This window comes from Aphelocoma coerulescens, chromosome 8 (assembly GCF_041296385.1).
Source record: "Aphelocoma coerulescens isolate FSJ_1873_10779 chromosome 8, UR_Acoe_1.0, whole genome shotgun sequence".
NCBI classification, from domain to species: domain Eukaryota; kingdom Metazoa; phylum Chordata; class Aves; order Passeriformes; family Corvidae; genus Aphelocoma; species Aphelocoma coerulescens.
In genome coordinates, this window is record NC_091022.1 from 8,329,656 (window position 1) to 8,352,610 (window position 22,955).

General features: G+C 54.8%; 1 protein-coding gene across 9 annotated transcripts in view; it reads right to left on the reverse strand.

Moving 5' to 3' along the window:
* PDE4DIP (phosphodiesterase 4D interacting protein) overlaps window positions 1–22,680 on the reverse strand; it is a 28,809-nt gene extending 6,129 nt beyond the window's left edge. For 2 of the 9 annotated variants that reach the window (XM_069023748.1, XM_069023746.1), the window contains exons 1-22: window positions 17,915–19,299; window positions 14,322–14,441; window positions 12,649–12,768; window positions 12,320–12,412; window positions 11,991–12,206; window positions 11,325–11,483; window positions 10,838–10,951; window positions 10,482–10,619; window positions 9,996–10,175; window positions 9,554–9,748; window positions 9,076–9,219; window positions 8,007–8,085; window positions 7,390–7,478; window positions 7,084–7,200; window positions 6,506–6,643; window positions 6,071–6,183; window positions 5,224–5,351; window positions 1,213–1,304; window positions 943–1,091; window positions 527–842; window positions 267–435; window positions 21–137 (exon numbers count right to left, since the gene is read on the reverse strand). In XM_069023748.1, the coding sequence (XP_068879849.1) occupies window positions 21–137; window positions 267–435; window positions 527–842; window positions 943–1,091; window positions 1,213–1,304; window positions 5,224–5,351; window positions 6,071–6,183; window positions 6,506–6,643; window positions 7,084–7,200; window positions 7,390–7,478; window positions 8,007–8,085; window positions 9,076–9,219; window positions 9,554–9,748; window positions 9,996–10,175; window positions 10,482–10,619; window positions 10,838–10,951; window positions 11,325–11,483; window positions 11,991–12,206; window positions 12,320–12,412; window positions 12,649–12,768; window positions 14,322–14,441; window positions 17,915–19,063 (4,135 nt within the window). In that variant the 5' untranslated portion in view covers window positions 19,064–19,299. Of the gene's footprint in view, window positions 1–20; window positions 138–266; window positions 436–526; window positions 843–942; window positions 1,092–1,212; window positions 1,305–4,843; window positions 5,352–6,070; window positions 6,184–6,505; window positions 6,644–7,083; window positions 7,201–7,389; window positions 7,479–8,006; window positions 8,086–9,075; window positions 9,220–9,553; window positions 9,749–9,995; window positions 10,176–10,481; window positions 10,620–10,837; window positions 10,952–11,324; window positions 11,484–11,990; window positions 12,207–12,319; window positions 12,413–12,648; window positions 12,769–14,321; window positions 14,442–17,914; window positions 19,300–20,534; window positions 20,653–20,924; window positions 21,080–21,153; window positions 21,278–21,908; window positions 21,986–22,418 lie in introns of those variants that run through there. The other 7 variants (XM_069023749.1, XM_069023750.1, XM_069023753.1 and 4 more) reach the window with 6 other exon arrangements.
* Between the last annotated feature and the right edge of the window lie 275 nt (window positions 22,681–22,955).

Here is a 22,955-nt window from a genome sequence, read left to right on the forward strand (position 1 = left end):
GGAACCCTGGCTCTCCTTACCAGGGCTGGTAGTCTCATCACGGTCAGCCTCGGTCTCACTTCGCCCACAGGTCTCATAGCCCAGGTCCTGGAAGTCCACCTGCACTTGCTTGCTGAGCTGCTGGGTCTGAGGTTCACCTGCTGGGCAGCCCCATCAGCTCAGGGCCCCCTGGTCAGGATTCACCACCCCTGCCCCATGCACAGCACAGTGCACAGGGCATGCCAGGCTCAGAACATACCCCCACCCGACCCTGGGTTTTAACTCACGGAGCAGGACGTGGTACTTCTCCAGCTGCTCAGCTTGCGCCCGCACTGTGGCCTCCGAGGCAGCAAGCTTATCCTGCAGCTCCTGGCACTGCCTTTGGCCCTGTGCCACCTGGGAGCGCAGCTCTGCGCCCAGCCCTGGCCAGCCCCCACCAGGAACGGAGCCCTCCCCCTGCCGGAGGGAAGATGGGCTGTCAGCTCCCCATTTCCACCCTCATCCCCATCTCTATCTCCATCCCCATCCTGGTTCCCTGTGCACTTACATGGCTCCCGTCCCCTCCACCCGGGCTGCCAGGGCAGGGTCTCTTGGGCATGTCATCCTGGGATCGAGCCTCCAGCGCTGGGCGTTTGGTGGGCACAGTTCCCCTCTCTGCCGGAAACCCCTGGCCATCCCCGCTGCCCCCGGCCGGGCGGTCCCCGAGGGAACTGCGGCTCTTCCGCTGCAGCCTACGGGGCTCAGGGGTCAGGGGGCTGCCCAGCCCAGGCTCCTCCTGCTCCCCGCTCTCCAGCAGCGACGTGGCTTCACCCATCCGCTCTTTCAGCTCGGCGTTTTCCAGGCATAGGCTCAGCATCGCCTTCCTGGGGGCACAGGCACAGTAAAGGACAGGCAGAGGCCGGGATGCAGGATGCCTCGTCCAACCACTCCCCCCCCTTGGCTCCAGAGACCCAGAGCTCTTGCCTGATGTGGGAGACAGAGGAGAAGCCGGCTTCCTCCAGCTGCGCCTTCAGCTCCCGCAGCTCCTCCTCAGCCCGCAGCTCTCGTTCTGGCACGGTGGGTGCTGTGCTCCTTTCAGTGCCCCCGTTTTCCTTGCGGGCCCGGGGCTTGTTCTAGAGAGACAAAGACAGAGGGTGACTGGGACGTTTCCGAAGGGGCTGGGACGCAGTTTGGCAGTGGTGCAGTGCCCAGCTCTGCCACCCCTATTCCCGGCGTCGCGCTGCCCTGACTCGCCTGCTGGATTGCCAAGCCACGGGCTGCCTCCTCCTTCATGCTGTCGGTGAAGTTGGTGCTGGCATCATCGGTGTGTGTACCTGCAGCCTGACCTAGGGGACAGCACAGCACAACGAGGCGCTCAGAGCAGCGGCATTGGCAGCACTGCCTCTGTCCCCTCCTCCCTGCTGACACCCATGGTCACTGCGGGCAGCCCCACGGCAGATGTCTGCTCTCATGCACACCTGCTGCTGGGACACTCCCAGCTGGACTGAGGTTTCCCTGCTGTCCCTGGGCGCTGCCACCCCCTCCCTTCATACTGGAGCCCCAACCCAGCATCCTGTGCTGGCCCGTCACTGAGGGAGGGGACAGCCCCGGGGATGGGAACTCAGCAATGGTACCTACCCCATCCGCGTCTTGTGCTTGCTGCCCTGACACACAGGCACATGCACTGCCCACCCTGCAGCCACTTCACAAGCCACAGCCAGCAGCAGCAGCACAAGCTTAGTCAGAGAACCTTGCTGGCACTGCTCCAAGCTGGCAGGAGGATTGGGGTGCACACCCCACCATCACCTGCCGGGCAGGGGCAGCTTGGGGGCAGCCACCCTGCCCACAGTGCCCAAGCCCTGCTGTCAGGCATGGCCTGGGGCTCCTTGCAAGCCCTGTGCTGGCTTTGCAGAGGTAAAGAGACACTTGTGTCCCATATCACAGTGCATGGGGGGCTTGGGCTGAGCTGGGGTCATGTTCTTCTGCTTGCACACAGCTCTACTCCTGTCCCCTTGGTGCCAAACCCTGGGTGAGGGCTCGAACCCCTTTTCTGGGCAGCTGGGAGATGGGTGCAACCCCTCTCCTCCCTAGGGAGAGGGACATTTAGACAGGGCCCAAGACTATCCCCTAGGGCTGTGCAGGGCCAGGCTCCACAGCTGCCTGTGCACCAAAGGAGTGGTAGCTTTGCCTGCGGCCAAATCCATCACCATCGAATCTGGAGCTGCCAGGCAAGGCAGAACACTGAGCAGGGGAACACAGAGAAATGCTGTCAGGAGAGATGCCAAGCATCACTGGTGAAGGGGAAGCCAGTGGGGAAGCAGCTGGCTCTCAGGAAGAATAGCCAAGGACCAGCCAGGAACATGCTTTGCAGCAGGGCACATGTTTGCACAGGGCACTGTGCTCATAGATGGGGACACACTCAGGAGACCCACATGTGACAAGCAGCTGCCATGAGGCTGCAAAAATGTGGGGCACCTCACTGCTGAACCTGAGTAGACATCACCCTGCATGGTGGAACTTGTCCACTGAAGCAACTGTTGCCCCAGGGAGCAAGGACAGCCATCACGGAAAAATGCGGTTCTGGGAACGAAACACTCGGCAACAGCTGGAAGTGGCAGCAGCATCGCAGGGAAGAAGCAGCTCCTGTAGGTGGCACTCAGCACAGCCAAAGCGCAGCCCTGCGAGTCCCCAAGGACACAACCCGCTGATTGCTGAAGCAGCCAGGGCGACAGCAGTGCCTGTGGGGCCCTGAAGGACGAGGGGATGCAGACTGTCAGCTGCAGGCTTTGCTGGGGGGCTGAGGGCCACGTGGCTCTCGAGGTGGGTCACCATGGCTGAGGGACCACAGCAGGGTGACACACAGCCTGCACAGCTACTCTGGGAACATGGGAGAACCAGCTCTTGTGCCAGGGGACAGCATCCCACCTCTCACCACTGCCCACAGCTCCGCATGGCTCCCAGCGCTCCAGGGCTGAGGAGTAAAAGGGAGCACAATTCTCAAGGAAAAAGTATCCCAAAACAATCTAAAAACAAGGGGCAGAAGAGGAAGCTGGTGCTGAGGAGCAGAGGTGTGTGCACACAGGGCAGCTGTGCCCAGGCTGGTGGTCACCACATGCTTGAACCCTCCATCACAGCAGGAACACACCAGGCTGCTCAGCTCTGTGTGCGCCACCAGCACAGGAGACAAGAGAAGCAACCACAGCACTACTTTCAGCCCAGCCTGAAGACAGAGAATGTTACATGCTTGCAAATTGCACATGGCCCATAAGCATGGGACACCCAGGTACACTGGCTGCACGGGAAACTTCACACTGCTGGGAACAAGGTAAGGGACACAAGGTCCTTGGGGAAGTTCAGAGAGGAAGGAGTGACTTCCATGAAGAGCTGTGAGACAGTACAAAGCACTGCGCCGTTTGACAGAGGGTGATCTCAGGCAGGGAATGCTCAGGGTGGTCATCCTGCAGGGAACGAGCAGCCAGGAATATCAGGGGTAAGAGGAAGCCTTAAAGAACAGACCAGAAAAGTTGGGGCACTTGATCCTAGGATAACACTGCCCTTAAGGGGCACTTCACAGCAGTGACTCTAACAGAGGCAGGGACAGATCTAGAGCAAAACAGACACAGGTGGAGAAGGGAGATTCCTGAGCACCAGCCAAGACTTCTCTCAGCCCATGCCAATGACTCTGGGCTGGGTCCTGGGCTCCATGGTACCAAGGGACCAGGGAGCCAGCTGGGCATCAGTGCCAGGATGGCAGAGGGAAGAGAGAAAGGTAAGGACAGGGACACAAAGGCTTCTACAAAGTGAGAAGCAAAAGGATGAAGAGAAGATGGTGCTACACAGAAAAGAGGAAGGGAATGAGATGAAACACAAGAAAGGAAAAGCTAACAAAATCCAGAGCTGCCCAGCAGCTCCCAGCTGTGTCCCTTCAGGCCACAGGGGAACTGCTGTGGTCACGATGCAGCTGAGTGCTGACCCAGAGGGGCAGTGCTGACCTGCTGCATGCCAAGGGAGAGCTCTGCTGCTTCCCAGCCCCATGTGACACACGGAGGACGAGCCGTCGGTGCAGCACAAGGCACAGGACAGGCGGTGCCAGCTGAAGCAGTTGCAAGGAGCCATGCAGCAGAGCAGTCACAGGTCCAGGTGTGCAACCCAGCACAATGGAGTTCTTCTGCTCCGCCTGCTCCTAGCTCAGCCTCCCCAGCAAGAAGAAGCAGATGCTCAGAGGTGCAAAATTTTCTCCTGCCATTTTGAGAAGTGATTGAGTACAAGATAGCAGATCCACAGCCCACGGTGCACAGGAAGCCTTGGTCATTGGAAGATTGTTGCTACTGTTTTTCAGCTTTCACACCGGCTCCCACACTCCCAGAGGAGGTGGAAGAGGGCCTGGAAGAGGTATGCAGTGGTGCAGAGGGGGACAGTCCCCAGCACCTCAGAAATTGGGTCCTGCCCATGGCCCAAGGGGCACATGGAGCATGTAAGGGACATGTGCACGTACGAGTGAGGGAGCAGACCCAGCCCAGACCCTGGGAGCAGGGACAGGTCTCAGTCCCCCCAAACTGTCAGTCAAAAAGAGGAGAAAGCTCTCCCATGAACGCACTTGCAAGTTAGATTGAAACGATTTACAATTAGGAAAAAAAAGCCAGTCAGTAAAATCATCAACACTGGAGTAGGATTTGGTTTAAGCACAAACTGAATTGCTGGTTCTACACTCAAGTCTTGTGTAAAAGGCCCAGGCAAGTGTCCCCAGGTCTCGAATTCTCCATCTCTGGCACATACTTTTCTCATATACACTGTCTCCCTTTGGGCCAGCCACCATCAACCCAAGGGGTAGATGTCACTGGGTAAGAAAAATGGTGAGGGAATACAAAAACTCACACTCATGCACTTGGGAGATGATAGAAAACATCTGGTGTTTCCTTCAGAGATAGGGAATCTTTATTTGGCCCATGGTGGTGGGAAGAGAAGGGAGATAGAGGGGAATAACTAAAATGGAATGATTTGAATGTGCAAATACATCAGTGGCCACCAGGGTAGGTCAGACAGGAACGTACACGAGACACAGGTGGATTGCACTGATCACCGTTTCCAAAGCAGCTCAAAAATAAAACAAAAACAAGCCCTGCGCCAGTTCTATCGTACCATCACTAAGTACCAAAGCTTAGAGTCAGTGAGACGGGTTAGTGAACCGTTTCCGTGGCAGGCGGGCGAGCGCCAGTGCTCAGAAGGCATGCTGGGGTAGGACTCTCACACGCTCCTGTTCCCCACCTCCTATGGCGCCCTGTGTCTCCAGCCTGCTCAAACACTCCAAGCTTCTTCCAAGAGCTTCTTCCAGCTGTCCCCGGAGCTCGTGGACCCCTTCCAGCTCCACCTGCAGAGCGTGGTCTCTCGCAGCACTAAGCAGACACGTGGCACAGAAGGGAAGAGGGTTAGACAGGCCACAGCCAGCGCACAGCAAACTGGCCCCTCCATCAGGGACACCGACACCAGGCACAGCCCCGGGTGCTCTCCAGGCAGCTCAGCCACCTCCTGCTCACCTCAGACCTCTCCAGAGCACAGCCACCCCCAAAAAAGGCCCCAGCCCATGCTAGGGGCCGCGTAGTCACAGCTGTTCTTCAGTACTTTCCCAAGCACTCCACTTATGTGCTCCCTTGCTATCAGGTAGCTCAAATATCCCAGAGGCTGCAGCCCTGTGAAGGGCAGGGTATTAATGAAGGGAACAGGCAACTGCCTGGACAAGCATCTAGAGAGATCCTTACCACCCCAACAGTTGGCTGGGAATTTGACAGCAGTCTCTGAAAGGTGGCCAAGTGTGGGTAGAAAACTGAGCTGGGAAGAGATAAGCCAAGGAACAGAGATGGAAATCCCATGACAATGGGGGGAGTTTAAGGGAGCATTTAAAGCTGGCCACTGCAGCCTCTTCAAGGGAAAAAGCCTAAAACTTGGACTCTCAAAGAAGGTTTTGGCTGATCCTTTGCCTAGACTCCTTCTTTCCCCACTGAAAAGCTCTCAGACTTGCTGAATGATCCCGGCTTCAGGGATTGCCCCACTGGACCACCCACACCTGCCCTGGCAGGAGAGCAGGGCAGCACAGAGCCAAGGCAGCCTCACTTACCTGTCTGGATGTGTGTGAAACTTCACCAGGCTGCCATAGAGCTGCCTCTCTGCCTGAAGAGCTTCATTTAATCGATTCCTCTCAGCCACCAGCCCTTCCAGCATCAGTAACAACTGGTTAGAGAGAAGAGACAAGAGCAGCTCTTAAACAGAGACAGAAATCAAAGGAGGTATCTAGCTGTCCCTGACGAAGTGGGGGTTCTCCTTCCTCTCTTGCTTGTGTCCAAGTTGATCCATGTCATCCCTGGACTCCCAAAAACCTTTGTCCTTTGGACAAGTGCTAAAGAAAACTGATCTTCTCTGTATTCCCACATTCACACAGTCAGCTTCCAAGAACAAGCGCATCTCAGCACATGCAAAGGCTGAAAACAAAGCCTCGTAACTGAGTACCAGAAGAAATACAAACATAGCCAAGCTTGCCCCACTGGCACACTACCTGCTGCCTTCTGTTTCCAGTAGCCTCCTGTCCTCGTGACTCTGCTACGGCCACTTTCTCCCGAAGCACCAGCACCTCTTGTGTCAGCCTTTCCACAGCTGGAATTTCTTCAGGATCCACCAGCTGCATCTGCAGATCCTGACAACCAACAAACAGCAGGAGGGCTCAGTGAGGAAGGGATCAGTAACAAAGACAGCTGGACCTTCACAAACCTCCCTGGAATGCAACTGCCAAAGGTTTCCAGTGTTTGCAGAGATCCAGGTCTCCTAAGAAAAAAATGCCAAAGCACTGAGAGTGGATTAGGCACAAACCATAGCCTGCAATAAGAACCAAGAAGGGACACGATGCATTCTGATTAAAGGACTTGAAGGAGGGTGTTTGGTTAAAAAACAAATAACAACAGTCTGGGGGTTTATGGCCTTTGCCTTCTGGCCAAAGGAACACAGAAAGCTGTAGGCAAACGACCAGCAACAGCATCCACAGCCAGCCAGTCACACTGGTCTGAGGATGTGTGGGACAAAAAGACTCCTCTGCAGCCTTCCCAGGTGGAACTGACCCAGCCTAGCATAGTATCTCACCTTGATGAGGTCCTCTTTGATCTGGATGGTTCTGGTCAAGGACTCGATATCCGAGGCCTGCACCTGCAGCTCCTCCTCCTGTGTGGCCACGACAGACTGGAGAGCAGTGAGCTCCTGCTGCAGAGGGAAGAGAAGCCCGTCAGAGACTTCTGAAAGCCCATACCCCCCCTGCAAGCTGCTGCCCCATTTCTCTCACAACAATGAGAGGTACCCTCACAACAGTGGGATCCAAAACCTCCAGTGAGGGGCACCCCTAAGGTCTGCTGAAGGTAAGGGAGATCAGCACAGGCTCCATCACAAGCTCACCCTGCTTTCTCTTTCCTTCTTCGCCATTAGCTCCAGCTCCTCTTTGGCATTGATAAGATCCTTCTCCAGTTCTGCTGCTGACATTGTAACTGCAAGACAACTTGGTTACTGCAGGAACACTATGTGTCAGTTCAGACCTCAGGATCACACACAATTCCTCTCTGGCAAGACAGGGCCCTGTCTTGCTTGTGCTCCCCATCACACTGTCTCTTAGTAAATGCTCTTCTTCCCTGCTTGATCTTTCAACACCAGCCCAAAGCAACAGCAACATCACAGGCTTGCTGTCCTACCCCTGGCAAAGTTCAAGTGTCCTGGTTCCAAGGCAAAGCCCAAAACAGTTACAATTACCTCAGCTCAGCCTGAAATGCAGTCAAAAACTCTCCAGTGGACAGCATGAGATCTTGAGTAGAAACACCTCACCTCAAACCCAACAGCAGCCTTTCTCTTTCCCTTACTCCCATCCTCAGACATCACCCAGAAGAGAGGCACAGCTTTATTTCAAAATTCTCTTGTTCAATGCTCTCCACTCTTCCACAGTTTTATGTAATCATGTTTCCCCCACAGCAGAAAGCCCTGGTCATATTTGGGGACCTCAGAAGAAGCTGCCCCACTCTCACCTCCCTCTGTCCTGCAGCTGCTGTCCTCCTGTGGGGATCCAGCAACGACTGTAGTTCCACAAGCTCTTTGCAGTATTTCCTGAAAACATAAAAATCTGCAGGTTTGCATTTTCATGGGGAACACACAGCTTCCCCAGAATTCCAGGACTGCCTGCTGGCTGTTCTGTTGACACCTCTAAAATGTGAAAACACAACGAAGGGGATATAGCCAGGCAGCAGAGACAAGTGAATTGCACCCAGAAGTTGTATGTGTGGGGAACAGGGCACTTGTTTTATTTGGCACCAAGAAGCTGCTGGAATCAAGTGTCTTCACAGTAAAGATTAAAGAGGTTTCACTCAACTGCAGCAAGACCATCTTTCAATTGAGACTCATCTTCATCTCAGATGTGGCCCAAAGGGACCATGCAGGAAGGAAGACACATCTCTGGAAGTCTCTAGAGCTCACTGATCCTGGGAATAGAAACCTGTTTACAGCTGCTTAAAAACATTCAACACATCAGCTCACCAATAAACTGTTAACAGCTGCTCAAGCAGGAGCCATGGCATATGCAGCCTTGGAGCTGTGTTCAGCCTCAAAGGGGGTTTTAGCAAAGCTGCTTTAAAAATACCAACTCCAATTGTGGAAGAGACAGCAAACAGCCAGCAGGCTCTGCCAAGAATTAGTAGGACCTAAATTTAGCTCTCTTGTCCCCTCCAGAATGTGACAATGTCAGGGAGGGGATTACAATACAGCAAGGCAGCCCAGCCCAAGGAAGGAGTGGGTCAATGCTGGAAGGTCAAAGGGTGGATGTCTTTCATACTCTCACGTGCCTCAAGGATTCAATTACTGCTCCATCAAAACAAAAAGAGACACTGAGTGACAAAGGCTGGTGAAATCAAGATCAGAACATTCAGGCAGCATTCCTGCTCCTCAGTTTCTTCTCCTCCTATAGGAAGTCTTTTCCCTAATCCCACTTTCATTTCTATCATTCTCTGTGGTGCTCTTCTCTCTCCTATTTCCTTCTGTGGCAATCAGTTCTTTCTGAAGCCCCAAGGCCACAGGCAGAGAAACACAGTGCATGATTCTTACTTGTATGGATTGTTTGTCCTGCTTCAATGGCCTGGCACCAGCTGACTGGGTCCCAACAGGGTCCTTCCCCAACAGGTGCTGGCGCAGAAGTTGTAGCTCGCAGCTCCTTTCAGCCAAAGCCTGTGCCATCTTCTCTGCAGCCACCTGATTGAGGGGGAAAATTAGGGATAGGGCCAGGACCAGGGGTAGGATCCTGGTCCCTCTTCTTCCTTAGAGACTAAGGGAAACCATCTCAGTATTTATCTGTCACTCGAGACTCAAAGTGCTCTGCAAACCAGCCTGGCAGCCACTGCTCCTGGCCACTCACACCCACTCCAGTGCAGCCTTCCCATCTCTACTCGCCAGCGAGGCTCAGCCTCTCACCTATGGAGGAACAAACTCCTCCATTTCTCTCAGCCCACTCACGGGCTTCTCTTTGCTTAACAAAAGCCAGGGCCACCCACCTCAGCCTCCAGCTGCGGAACTGCACAAAACTCACTCTGCTCTGCTGCTCCTTGGTGCTCAGAGCCTGCAGCAGCTCCCGAATTTCAGCATCATGCTCCATGGTTTGACGGTTCCGGTCACTGAGGAGATCCTGCAGCATCTTCTCCTTGTGCTGGAGACGCAGGCACAGCTCCTCTGCTACCTCACTCTGCCCGGGGCCCAGCTTGCACAGCAGAGTTGCTGTAAGTTCCTGAACAAGAGGGAGGAAAGGAGAGAGACTGCTACTGTCAAACTGGAAGTTGTTCAAGGACTCTTCAGCTCAGGGTGTAGCTGAGAGAGCAGAGTCAGCAGGCACAGGTATGTAAAGGGGCCAAAAGCAGCCAGCCTCCAAACACTGAGCACAGCTTCAGGTGAGGCAGGCAGCAGGCTCTGGTTTGGGACCACTCTCTCTATGGACAAAGTGGCTGAAGGCTCAGAAAGCCAAGCTAAGGCCTTACCTCCACTTCCTTGTTCCTGTCATGCAGGCAGGTTTGCAACTGTTGGATGATCCCCTCCTGCTCCTTCTGCCTGCTGCAAGATTTGGCCTCAATCTCCTCTTTGAGCCAGCGGAGGTTTTGGCAGGTTGCTGAGACCTGCTCCAGTTCCAGGGTTTTGGCTTTCAGGAGGCTCTCCAGGCTCTGAGGACCACAACAGAAGCAGCTCAACCAGGGACAGAGACTTAATCCTGAATTAAGCAAAACTGGAAATACCAGTCTCTACTGCTAGCAGAGTCACACAGATTCACCCATCTGTTCCAGCTGTCCTCTACACCCAGCCCAGAAACAGGAGTGACCCAGGAACTTGCCCTACACACAAGACCAGTGGAAGCCAAACACCTGCAGACACTCTCCCCAGCAACCACCAGAGCATTCACAGGAAGCTCTGTCTAACACCACGGCCCCACAGCCATGCTGGACTCTGCAGGCCCAGGTCCAAGCACTCACGTGAATGGTGGCCTCGTTGCTGGAGAGGACATTGCGCAGCCTCTGCAGGTCACAGCCACGCTCCCGGATTGAGAGGCGGAGCTGTTGTAGCTCTTGCTCCTTCTTCTCCAGGGCACAGAACTTCTCATCCACCGCTCGCTGTGTGAAAGAGGGGATCATTCAGAGGGGGGCGCTGCAGCCAACACTCCCTGTATGTTGGACTTCAGCTCCCCCTTCCAGGGGGACTCCTCTCAAAAGGATGAGCCACAGGGAGCGTGCAAAAGATATGGTCACCCCTGGGGTCAGCCTGGGGCTGATGGTAACCCAAAGGCTGAGCCTCAGGGACGACTGAAACATTGCCTACAATATGTGCTCACCTCCAGAGCAGCATCCCTGTCACTGACACGCTGCTGCAGTTTCTCCAACATGGCATTCATGGCTGCAGGGCTCTTCTCCAAGCTTTGCTGGCATTGCAGAAGCTCCCTGGATTCCTAGAGATCACACACACACCCTAGTCAAACTGACAGCACAGTAACCTCCCCCACCTCCGAGAGCAGCACAGGAGAATCAGGGATAACTACCTCCACCCTATGCTTGCTCTAGCCTTCACATTAAAGGGTGGTAGTCCCAGCACCTGGGGCTGGCTGACTAGCACCTGCCAGGGCTCACCAGGCATTCCTGTGGGCTGAGGTACATGGATACCTGTGCCTTATTCCTCATCTTGGGGGCCCAGAAGCCTCTCTTTCCTTCCTTTCTTCAAAGGGCATGCATGAAAACTACAGACAGACTTTTGCATGGCCAAATACCAAAGGAGGAGCAGAGATTCCATCTATTATGCTCAACTCAGATCTTTCCGCATCTCACCTGCAGAAGCTGCTCCTTGCGAGCCAGCTGCTGAGTCAAACGCTGAACTCTCTGCTCCTGGGCCTGCAGCTCATGGCTTTTCTCCCACTCCAAAGTCTGGAGCTGCTGAGCCTTGTCCTGCAGCTCTGCCTGCAGCTGTTGTACCACAGCACGCAGCTCCTGCAAGGAAAAAGCACATACCTTGGAATTCAGTCCTCAACATGCAGGCCAGTGTAAGGAAGCCAAGAACAGCTAAAAATTATCTGCAAGGCTACAACTTTCACATCTCAAAACACACTTTCATGATGGTGAAGTTTGAATTTATTTCATTTCCCAGGGTACCCATCCATCTAAACCCCTTGCTCTGGCCACGGGCAGAGCTTTAGTCAAGCACAGCTAACCTGTGCAGCAGGGGACATGAACATCACAAAAAGAGATGGGACATTTGCACCAGCCAAAGATGTACAAGTGACAACATACCCACTATCAAGGGTCTTTGCTGATTTTAAATTCTCAGCTATGACACAAGGAGGCTGGAGAATTTTCCTTGCCACATGTGGCAAGGGGTTAGGCAAGTGTGCCCAGGCTCCTGTCAGCAGAAATGATGAATGAGAGCAGAGTATTGACTACATCAGTGCTTCTTAGTTGTGTAAACCCAGAAACTTCCAGGCTAAGTGCTTGTCATACCTGGCTGTGTTTCCAGGTTGCCTCTTTCTGCTGCTCTTCTTCATGGACTGTGGTCTCCAGGAGCTGGGTTGTTCTCTTGGCTTCAGCCAGCTGATGCTCTTTCTGGCGCTGAGCTCTCTTCAGTTTCTGCACCTCCAGTTTGGTGCAGAAAAGTGTGTTTTGGAGATCGAGCAGTGACATTTGCTGCTCCTGGGGTGACAGTGGGCTCTCTGACACCTACCAAAAGACAGGGTTCAGAGAAACTCAGAGATTCTCTTCACATGAGGGATTTAAAAACCAGGATCCCTGCAGAATGAAACCTGACGTATTTGAGGCCTTCCAGGACATACCTGCAGCTGTCCCAGATGGTTTCTGTGTAACATGTCCCGCAGCTTGGCCATCGTCTCATTCTGCCCTTCAATGATGTGGTACAGCTCTTCTGTCTGAGTCCAAGCACAGGAAGCCCAGTCAGTGGCAAACCAAGCACAAACTCTCCCATCCCAAGCCTCCAGCCTGGACTATGACACCTCAGCACCACATGAAAGGGTTTTGCAAGAAGTAATTTACTGAGATGCAGGATGCCAAGCAATGGCTCAAGCATTCCTTTTCAACCACTGTCCACAGGGCTAGCACAGCTCCCTGTTCTGGTGAGCACCACCTGCCCACCCAAAACTGTTACCTTACTCTCTTTGCTCTTCAGGGCCTCATTCAGACTCTGGATTGTACGATCTTGCCTTTGTGATGTTTCTTGGACAGATTTTAATTCAAAATTCAATTCGTTCAGCTTTTCCTGTAACAACTGAAGACAGAAATAGGTTGGGTTTATTTAATCCTGCCTAATGCTCTATGTAAACACTCTTAAGACTCCCTCCACTCCTTACTCCATACAGCCCTGGTGCTGACGACATCAAGATCAGTGTGGGAGTCTGTAAACACTGTTGGAGCTGGGTGGAGACTAGTGAGTAAACACATATAGGACTTATTCTAGTGCTTCTGCTCCCTTAGGTGCAGGGCAGAAGTTTCAGGCTTGGGTTCACAGATCATACTGCCTCCCACATACTCCAGCAGAGTCTTACTCAGGCTGGCCAGCAGCCCTCCCTCCCAGTTTCTATCATTTGTTTCTGTTTCCTCAAAAGGAAAGGGGCTGCTTGAGCCCAAAATCCTCCCAAAAATATGAAAGAAAAACATCAGCATGAAGAAGCTACACATTCACTGATCAAATCAGTGGCTTATTTAGCATTAAGTTCTGGCATCAGCACAACAGACCCCAGCCAGTGCCAGCATGCCAACAGTATGGCTGTAAAGCAAAGGGGAACCTCTCGCTGGTCTCCATGGCTGGTTTACAACCTGAGAAACTTTTGCCTTTGATACTCTCACCCTAAAGAAAATACCACCCACTCAAACAGTTTCAGGACAGTTTGTTGCTTTCACCATAAAGCTCATGACACAGCACATGTTGTGCAGTTAAACAAGTGCTCATTAGCATTTTTAAACATGCTGTCTCTTGGCATTCTTCAAGTTGGATGATACACCTCTTCCTATGAACTTACTCAAGACTCAACTTCTTAAGGAGCTGGTGCTGCCACATAATTTCCTCTTGTTGCTCATTAGTTTACACACCTGTCCTGTTATCTCTTCTCCAAGAGACACTCCCCCTAACCTGTTTAAACACTTCTAACTGCATTTACTGGGCCTTGGGTCTCTATTTCCGTCAAGCTTTGCAGTCCAGGAAGCTTCAGCACCTTATGGCTATCCCCAGATTTAAATAAATATTCCATCCCAGTTTTTCTTCCACACTTAACCTGTTTTTCCAGAGGATGTAATTTACTTTAGTGTTCAAGAGCATAATTAAAAACATATACCTTTCTCAACAGGTGTTAATATTGATCTGCCCCAAGAGAACTCAGATACATGTTTCTTTACCAAGTATTTAAACAGAAATGAAACCAGGACCCTCTCTACATTGATCTCCCTTGCTGCTTGAAGACAGAATGCAGCCCTCACCCCTCTCTCCTGCACCAGGCTCAGCCCATGCAAATCCAAGAGACAGGGAAATAGCCCTGTGCGTCTCTCCTTCATCAGCTCCTGGAAGGCTCAGCAGGCAAGTGGAAAGTTCTTTCAAAATAATGATTTACAAAATTAAATATGGAAAAATTACACAGCCCAGCTGCAGGAAAAAAAAAGTAAATGCTTTTCATTCAAGCTGGCAGACAACTGAGACTAACACAGCAGCACACACCCTTGCTGGGAGAGAGGTGCAGGTACCTGCCTCCAGCCAGGCCAGAAGGCACCCTCTGACACTAACCACATCAGACTCACTAGGCAGTGGATGTGCTGCTCATGAAGACATACCTTGTTGGCAGCTTCAAAGTGCTGGATTTTGCCCTGCAGCTCTGCCGCACGCACATCGGACACGTGCTCCCCTGCTGCAGGGTTACCTGGAGCTGGCTGCTGACGTTCATCCTGCAAATTCTGAAAGGAGAAAAACAGCAAAAAATGAGAGGATGGCTCAACTCTTGCAATGGCTTCTATTCAGCTGTTGGCCATCACAGACCCTGCAGCATGGGTTTAAACACGCTCCATGTGCGTTTCTGACTGGCTCTGATACATTATTCTGCCCATGTTTCCCTTCACCTGGGTGCCAGGCTGGCACCTGGCAGCTCTCTGCCTCATCTGCCAGAAGTGCCCTGGTGCCCCAAGGCTCTGATTGGGCTCGCTGTCTCTCCTCATTGCTGAACCGAGAACCCAGCAGCTTGTTTAGCTCTAACCACAGTCTATGGGCCAATGATGGATCTTCTCCCCACACTCAAGCCATATCCCTGAAATCTGCTCCCCTTCCCATGCACCCTGCTGGCCTTTTAAAAAAGCTTCAAAGCCAGCACCGAAATGGTTCCCACGTTCTACCAAGGTTCTGTGTCTTTATCAAAACTACAACCTTCAATCCTTCCCACCAGCTCCCCTCCTGTCACAACCTAGCAGCCACCCCCTGCTCTGAACCTCTCCACTTGTGATTTTCTGGGCTCTCCTTCACGATTCCCAGTGCTCCAGCACCCACACCATGTACAATTCCCTGCAGCTCCTCAAACAGGAGCAAATTCAGTGCCACAGCTGAGATTTTTTTTCATGACACATACCCATTTATTGGGAATGTAAACAGCCTACTTTGTGACACGTGGCCTGCCAGACCCGGCTGGCTGAGCACAACACTAATCCCTTGTCATCCCTCCTTACAATTTCTGCATCTCCCGCCCAGTGAGTTAACTCCTTAGGGCAGCACTCCATTCCAGCCACCTCCTTAGCCCTCACAGGACTCCTTCAGTATTCCTGAATATTATCAGTGACACGAGGCTGACTGCACTGGTGCCTGCTCTAGGTGGGAGCCCTGGAAAGGGCTGCAAGGATGCAGCACAGAGGCCATGGAAATGTGGCAGGGCTTTTTGGAGCACACACAGGAGCACCAGATCCAGGCAGTGCAGCACAGTGAGAACAGTCAGCTCTGATTAGCTCTGTCAGACTGAATCCTCCTCTTCAGCAGCCACAGAAACGCTGTCTGTGGGAAAGCCAGGCAGCACAGGGAAGCTCCTTCAGGTCTGTGCACTGCTTCTCACAGACAGAAGTAACACTTCCCTTTACCCTGATGTTTTGTTAGGATTTTAGAGAAAACTTACAGTCATGGTGATTACAAATTTTCTCTGCCAGCAGGCTTTGAGTGAGACAGGGAGAGCTGCTGGAATCTGTCACAGCAGCTATTTTGAAATAAGGTTGATTAAAACAGAGAGAAAAAAAAAAAAGAAAACCACATTTCGTCAATTTTCACATTAAAAAAAAAAAAAAGGGCAGAAAACCTGGAAGGAGCTAACAGCAGGGAGGGGAAAGGCAGAGCCAGCTCCAGAGTCCAAAGTTCCAAAGCCCAAGCTGCCTCCCTGCAGCCATGTCAGGAGCAGAGCTCCCCAGCAGCTTCTCCAACATCAGCATTTTACTGACAATCTCTCCTCAGCACAGCCCCAGCTGTGCCAGCACACGCTGACCCCAACAGAACACTTCTTTAAAAAATAATAATCATAGCATTATCTGAGCCTGCCAAACTCAGATCTGCCCAGCGCAGCAGCACTGCCTGGCTGTCAATAGGGCACCACTTCCCTCGCTGCCAGCACAGCACTGCAGGCAGCTTCGGGAGCCTCTCACAAAGGCTCCGTTTGGTGCCACTTCCCTGGGACTGTGGTGGGCAGGGGAGGAATTGCTGGTTCAAGAAAATCCCCGGGAAGACGGTACCTACAAGGTCACCAAAATGCTCCATAAATTTAAAGAACTGCAAAAGCAGTAAGAGAACTGTGGTCCTCTATATCCTAGATATTCCTTTCACATTTATGCACAGGAATTGCTGGATGGCAGCAGCACCTGACTTATAGGAAGAGTGTTGCTTTTACAAAGAGAAAGAAAAATCATTTGTACAAGAACTATTTAGCCTACCAGCTGCATCTGCCTTCCCATTTTTGTTCTTAAAGCCATCGGAAGGATTAAGCCCTTCCCCCGTCAGCCAGACCCTGCGCCGAAGAGCTGCGCCGAAGAGCTGCTACTGTCACGGCAAGGAACCGGCAGTGAAAAATCCCGCAGGATAAATTCCTGGCAGGGACGGTCGGATGGCAGAGGCTGAAGAAACACTTCAAAACACAGTTCCTGGACGAGGATGGCCATGTGTGACACAAAGCCAACCTGTAAACACACCACGCTTACTGTGCCACGTTGTTCAGAGAAAGCCCAATTTTATCCTGCAAACACATCCCTAGCAGTGAAAATCTTCAGCAAATGACACGATGCCCTGGTTCACATCCTCAGCCGCCGGCTGCCAGCGCGATGCCTTTGTGCTCCAGATGAAAACTAGTTTTCCTACGTTCCTCCCTAGCATCGTTTCTTGAGCAGGCTTTTATGGAAAAAAGCACACGGCTCCGGGAAACGCCCGAGCAGATGGGGCAGCAAGCAGCGCCGGGTAAAGAGGAAGAGCAATTCAGCACTGCCGCGGTTGCCATAGTAATAAACGAGCATTTTCCTAATCCCCCAGGCTACCTACAGCATTAGGCAGCACTAAGGCTGCTAATGGGAATGCAATTAGGCTGACACGGATATTCCTGAATTGAACCTGACTGAGGCCTTCTATTCGTTACGGAAAGTAGTAAAGAAGTTACAAGTTCAGCTTTTTGACTGCATACTAAACAACATTTCATTAAAGTCAGCGAACCAGAGGCAACCGGGAGCTAGGACTGCTATCAAGACAGATAACAGCATCCCAAAAGCAGGAGCTTTCATCACCCCTCAGCAACACCTGCCACTAATTGATAGACCTTTTCAAAGGATCAGAAAATAAACCAATTATCTTGAATACCAACCCTAAAGACATCCTCTGGCACAAATCCACCTGCAAGGAAAACACCTTTTCCTCAGGGCACACGCCACAGATGCCTGGGCGGCTCTGGCAGGTCGGAGGCCTGACCTGCAGAGGCAGCGCTGGAGGCAGGCGTTCCTCAGACTCCAGCCATTACTCAGGCACAAAGAAAACGCATTTGCTGCAAAACACATGCCCAGAAGCTTAAAATACTCCCTTTGGTTGTGGATAAAAGCCACACCGACTTCTTAAAGGTGAAGTGAAACTGGTGTTTTCTCAGCAGGAAAATGACAAAGAGCTTAGACCCACCTAGCAGACTGCATTGTCAGGGAGGGCTGATGGGGGGGGGAAGGTTCATTTCCCAGAACACCGGGAGGAAACGGGAGACAAGAGAATGACTGAGGAGAGAGGCAGCACACCTAAAAAGGACCGAGCTGCCTATTCTTAGCCCCGGTTCAGCCACACGTGGCTGTCTGCATTATCTCAGCACAGAAGAATCCCCAGCGGGCTCAGCACTGGACCACGAGGACAATGCTCAATGGAACGGTGGCACCGTGACCTCTACCTGTACCCGCAGCGGCATATAATCCTCACAGAGGTCATCCCACAGCTCCTGCAGTTCAGAAATTTCCAGGGGAAGGCCCAAAGGAGCTCTGGAAAACGATTTTCTGTCTGTGTTCAGGAAGGCAGAACTAGCACACGCTAAGCCAGCAGAAGCACTGCCATCTGCCAAGTCACGGCTGAGCTTGGGAGGGGGCAAGCTGGACTTCACAGGAATAGGTAGTCGGCTGCCTCGGGGGCTCTGAAGGGGTTTATAGTCCAAAGTCTTAATCAAATTGAGGGCCAGCTCCAGCCTGTTCCCGCTCAGTGAAGAGTTTGGGGTCATGCGGTCATCTGAGAAATCGTCACATTTCCCATTCCCTTTCAGCCCCTTATCTGCATCTTCATCCTTCTGCTGTGGAGGGCTTGCCTCCACAGTGGTGTCCAGGGACTCAACAGAGGATGCAGGCGTGCCTTCCTCCATGCTGTCCCCATCCACAGCCACCCTGGAGCTTATGGACTCGGCCACATCACACACAGATGACTCCTCGTTGCCTATGCTGGCTGACCAGCGGCTGGACAGCCCGCAGGAGATGCTCCTGGCCACCTTTCGGGGCACTTTGCAGATGGCTTCATAGTCAGCATCAGCCACACGCAGGGCAGCACAACCCCGGCAGCGCCGCGGGCGGTTCCCTGCTCCCTCAGAATGGTGGCAGCTGTGTGGCTCCAGGCCATGCTCTTCTTGATCCATCCAATATTCAAACCCAGAGTAAGTGAAGTCCTCCTGAAGGAGGGCAGCGTACCGTGCATCAGGCAGGTTGGAAAGGTCCACAGTTCCCTCCCCAGCCCTGTCCTCCGTGCTGGAGTCATCGTTATTCCTGCGGTACATGCTTGCGATGCAGAACTTGAGACGGTCCTTCTCCAGCAGCAGCTTCTGCAGGCGCTCGATGGAGAGGGCTTCGATGCGGGCGATGACAGTGTCGAACCTGTAGATGCGGTCCAGCATGAAGGCACACTTGCTGCACGCGAATTCGGACCTGCCATCCCGGCACAGCTCCCTGCCCAGGACGTGGGAAAGCAGCACCTGCAGATTCAGCTTGGCAGCCGTGTGAAAGATCCATCGCCGCTGGTTGCCACACAGCTCCCGGCCGCAAATCCGGCAGTTTTCCTTCATCCTCCCTCCCTCCTGGCACCCAAACCTACTCCTGCAGGCTCTCAGACCTTCCCGAGGTCAGCACATCTCCCTCAATCCCTGAGCCCACCGGCACGTCTCACCGCACCAATCCCCTCTTTTTAGAGTGGTGACACGCCGGGACTCTTGATGCAACAGAAACATCCCACCCTACACCACCTCCTTCACATCTTCACAGCCACACCTGGGCTGCCCCTTCTCCTGGCTGGCCCCCTCGCCCCTCCGATGCTGCTCCCTCGCCTCACAGCTCGACCCCCTGATGCTGCCCCCTCTCTCCTCACAGCCCCCGTCCCCGGAGCTGCCCCTCACCGCGGGCTGCCCCTGCCCCTCCCGCCCCGGCCCCACCGCCCCGGCCCCACCGCCCCGAGCCGATGATGCTCCTGCCACGGCAGCGCCCGGCTTCTGGCTCAGATTTCAAGATGGCGGCGGAGCCAGCCTCCCGCGCATGCGCAGTACCCGCAACGACTGGCGGGATATGTAGTTGCCACGCCCGCGTTACGCATGCGCAGTGGCGGCCCGCGCCCTGCCCGGACACACGGGCAGCGCCGGGGGTCGCGACAGAGACACTGACAGCGATCTATCGCGACGCGACAGCGTAAGGGTCCAGTCTCAGTGCCAGAGCCACCCACCCACCCACACACTAGTGCTTGGCTCCAATGCAAGTGCCTGTCCCAGCTCCCTACCCCAGTGCATGTGCCACGTCCCCGTCCCAGTGCCAGTGCCTGTCCCACTGCCAGGTTCCCACCCCGATGCCTGTGCCACGTCCCTGTCCCAATGCCAGCACCTGCCCCAGTGTCAGATCCTCACCCCAGTGCCACATCCCCGTCCCAATGCCAGTGCCTGTCCCAGTGCCAGGCCCCCACCGCAGTGCCAGTGCTACATCCCAGTGCCAGCCTGCCCCAGTGCCCGGCCCCAGCAGGCAGTGTGGGTGGGCATATCCCCACAGCACAGTGCCACCAGCACCTGCACAGCAGCCCATGCCCGTGGGCAAACACCAGGGTTCCCTCAGGACCACCACACAGGCAGCTCACTCACGCACTGATGGCCCACGGCTGCTGGGGACAGCACCGTGCCACCAACATGCAGCACGGCCAGAGCTGTGCAGCTGCCAGGAACATGCCACTCTGATCTCTCACAGCACCGAAATCCTGCCTGGCACCATGCCAGGCTGCCGGGAGTATTTTAATACTTGGGATTTAAATGGCAGACGGGAGCAAGCAGCACCAACACCCGCAGAAGGACTGCACAGGCTGGTGGCCTGTCCCCTGACAGCTCACACCATGTCCTCTGAGGCCCCCTGCTCCTCCCAGTTCCTGGCAATCACCCGACCCTGCCAGCCTGAACATGGCACAACCCTGGCCACAGCCCCAAAAGGGGACAGGGATGACAACAACCAGCCAAGCCCTGAGTGGATGTCCTCCTCCCTGGGGTCCCCCCACTCTTGCCCACTTACCTGCCCCTCCATGACTGGAGACCCCTCCAGGCGCTGCTGCAGGTCACGCTTCTCTGCTGACAGCATTTCCACAAGCTGATTTGTGGCAGCCAGCTCTTGGGTCAGCTCTTCGATCCTCCTGAAAGGGACAAAAGGGCATGGGATACTCAGGGATTGGGTTGGCCCTGGGATGACACTGGGGTCAGCTGACAGATGCCAATCTCTGGGGCAAAGCAGAGCAGCCTCAGGACTGCTCCCCCTTCCCCACAGCCCAGGTCTCCCCTCTTGGGGTGACCCCTGCACCCCACCAGATATGCATAGTGCATCAGTCATGCCCAGCACAAGCGCCCTGGTAGTCCCCAAGGACTGGCACAGGGCACAGCATAGAGGGCACATGTCCTGGACACTTACCTCTGGGCCATGGTGCCACAGCCATCGTCACTCCTGTCCTCCTGCTTTGTTCTTGCCACTTCCTTCAGCTTCCCTGTCAGCTCCCGGCATTTCTCTGCCTCAGCTCTGGCCAGCGCTGTGGCCTGCTCGGCCTCACTCCGTGCCAGCCTGGCCTCCTGCATGGCAGCAAGGTGAGCCCCCAGGCACCGGCCCCTGGCTCCTCCCTGGCCCCCACTATCCCTTGACTCACTTCCTGCAGGAGCTGGATCTTGTTCTCCAGGAGCTCGTAGACGTGCTCCGACTCCCGCTGCCGCTCCTCATACTGCTGCCGGAGCACGGCCTGGCTGCGGGTCGTCTGGTTCTCTGCGGCCACCCTGCCAGGCACAGCACGGTGTGCCACTGTGTGGCATGGCATCTCCCATGACATGGCATGGGTTGACACGTGCAGCGTGGAACAGCATGGCATGGCCCAGCATGGCACGGCCTTTGTGGAAGTCTCCACCCCAAAGAAGCTGGGCTGGGTGATCTGTACCACTCCAGGTGCCCTCAGCCTGGCTGTCCCCATGTCCTGCACACTCCCAGCACTGCTGCCCTGGGGACACAGCTCCTGTGGCAGCACCGGGACCTGTTTAGGCTCTGACTCACCAGAGCACTCCCCACACACTCCCAAAACCAGGGCCTCCCCAGCTGCTGTGCCACTGGCCCCCCTGCCATCAATGCCCCACGGTGAGACACCCATGCCATGGCCCCTGGGCACAGCACTGCCCTCCCCCACCAAACAGGTGCTGTCCTTTATTTTTGGCTGGCGCCGGGGCTGTAAGAGGAGCCCTGTGGATGCCCAGCCCCATTGCAAACCCCTCCAGCCCCACTGCAGGCCCCTCTACTGCCTGCTATGGGCAGGGTGCAGGCAGACACCCCCCGTCCCCGTGCCCCCCACAGCCACTGCAGGCAGCGCATGGGCACCATGTCTGCCCCGGGGTGAGGGGCTTGGCCAGCCCCACTCACCATGTGTTGTCCAGAGCTTGTTGCTTCTCCTGCAGCTCCCGCTTCAGGCTCTCCACCTCCACCTTCAGCTCAATGTTCTACGGAGCAGGAAGGAGGTGGGTAGGATGCCCTCATGCTTGCCTGAACCCCCCAGCCCCACTGCCCACACGAATGAAGCAGGAGTGGTATGGGGAGCCCCCACCCCACAGCAGGGCTTTGGGTGCTCCTGTCAGTGAGCGGCACAGGTGGAATTTTAGCCTGTCGGCGCCGGGATGGGGTGTACCCACTCCGTCTGTCTGTCCCCAAACTGGCACTGTCACCCACCCCGGGCACCCCACCAGGCAGGGGACGGCCTTCGCAACCCTCTCCCCACTCCTGTCAAAGGAAATGAGGGACAAACTCCCACACAGCAGCTCCCCCAGCCCCAGTGCCCGATGCCCTCCCTGGCATCCCCCCGGCTACATTCCCCGGACCCCATTCCCTCCCAGAAAAGAGAGGAAACCTCCTCACCCATCTCCTACAGGCACTCACCCGCCGGTAAACATCGTCTCGGCTGTCCTCGCCCTTCTGCTGGACGCGCTCCTCCAGAAAATAGATGCGGAGCTTGAGGCTGAAATTCTCCTTTTTGAGGTCATTGAGGTGCTGGGAGAGCGTGCGGTACCCGTTAGCCATGGCCGGCACTCCATGGGGCGGGCATCCCGGCACCGCTCACATGGCGCCGCCGGGACACAGCCTAGGCTCCCTGCCCGCCCGCAGCTCCCGTCGCTGGCCCCGCTGCTCTCCCTTTCCTCTTTTTTTCGCCTCCCAGAGCTATTTGAGGAATCGCTGGAGCGGGGACAGCGGGTGGTGAAACCCGAGCCCCGGAGGCCCCCACGCGCCGCAGCCGTGAGGGCGGTGAGGGGAGCGTGGCGCCCGGCCGGGCTCAGCCCCCTCTCCCTTTGCCTCCACCACCTGCCCGCGACCCCTCCTGCACTCCACACCCCTCTGCTGTGTCCAGGGGACCCGGCATGAATCCTGCAAGCATCCGGCAGTGCCTGGAGGGCCCTGGCGATGCCATGGGGGGTCCCA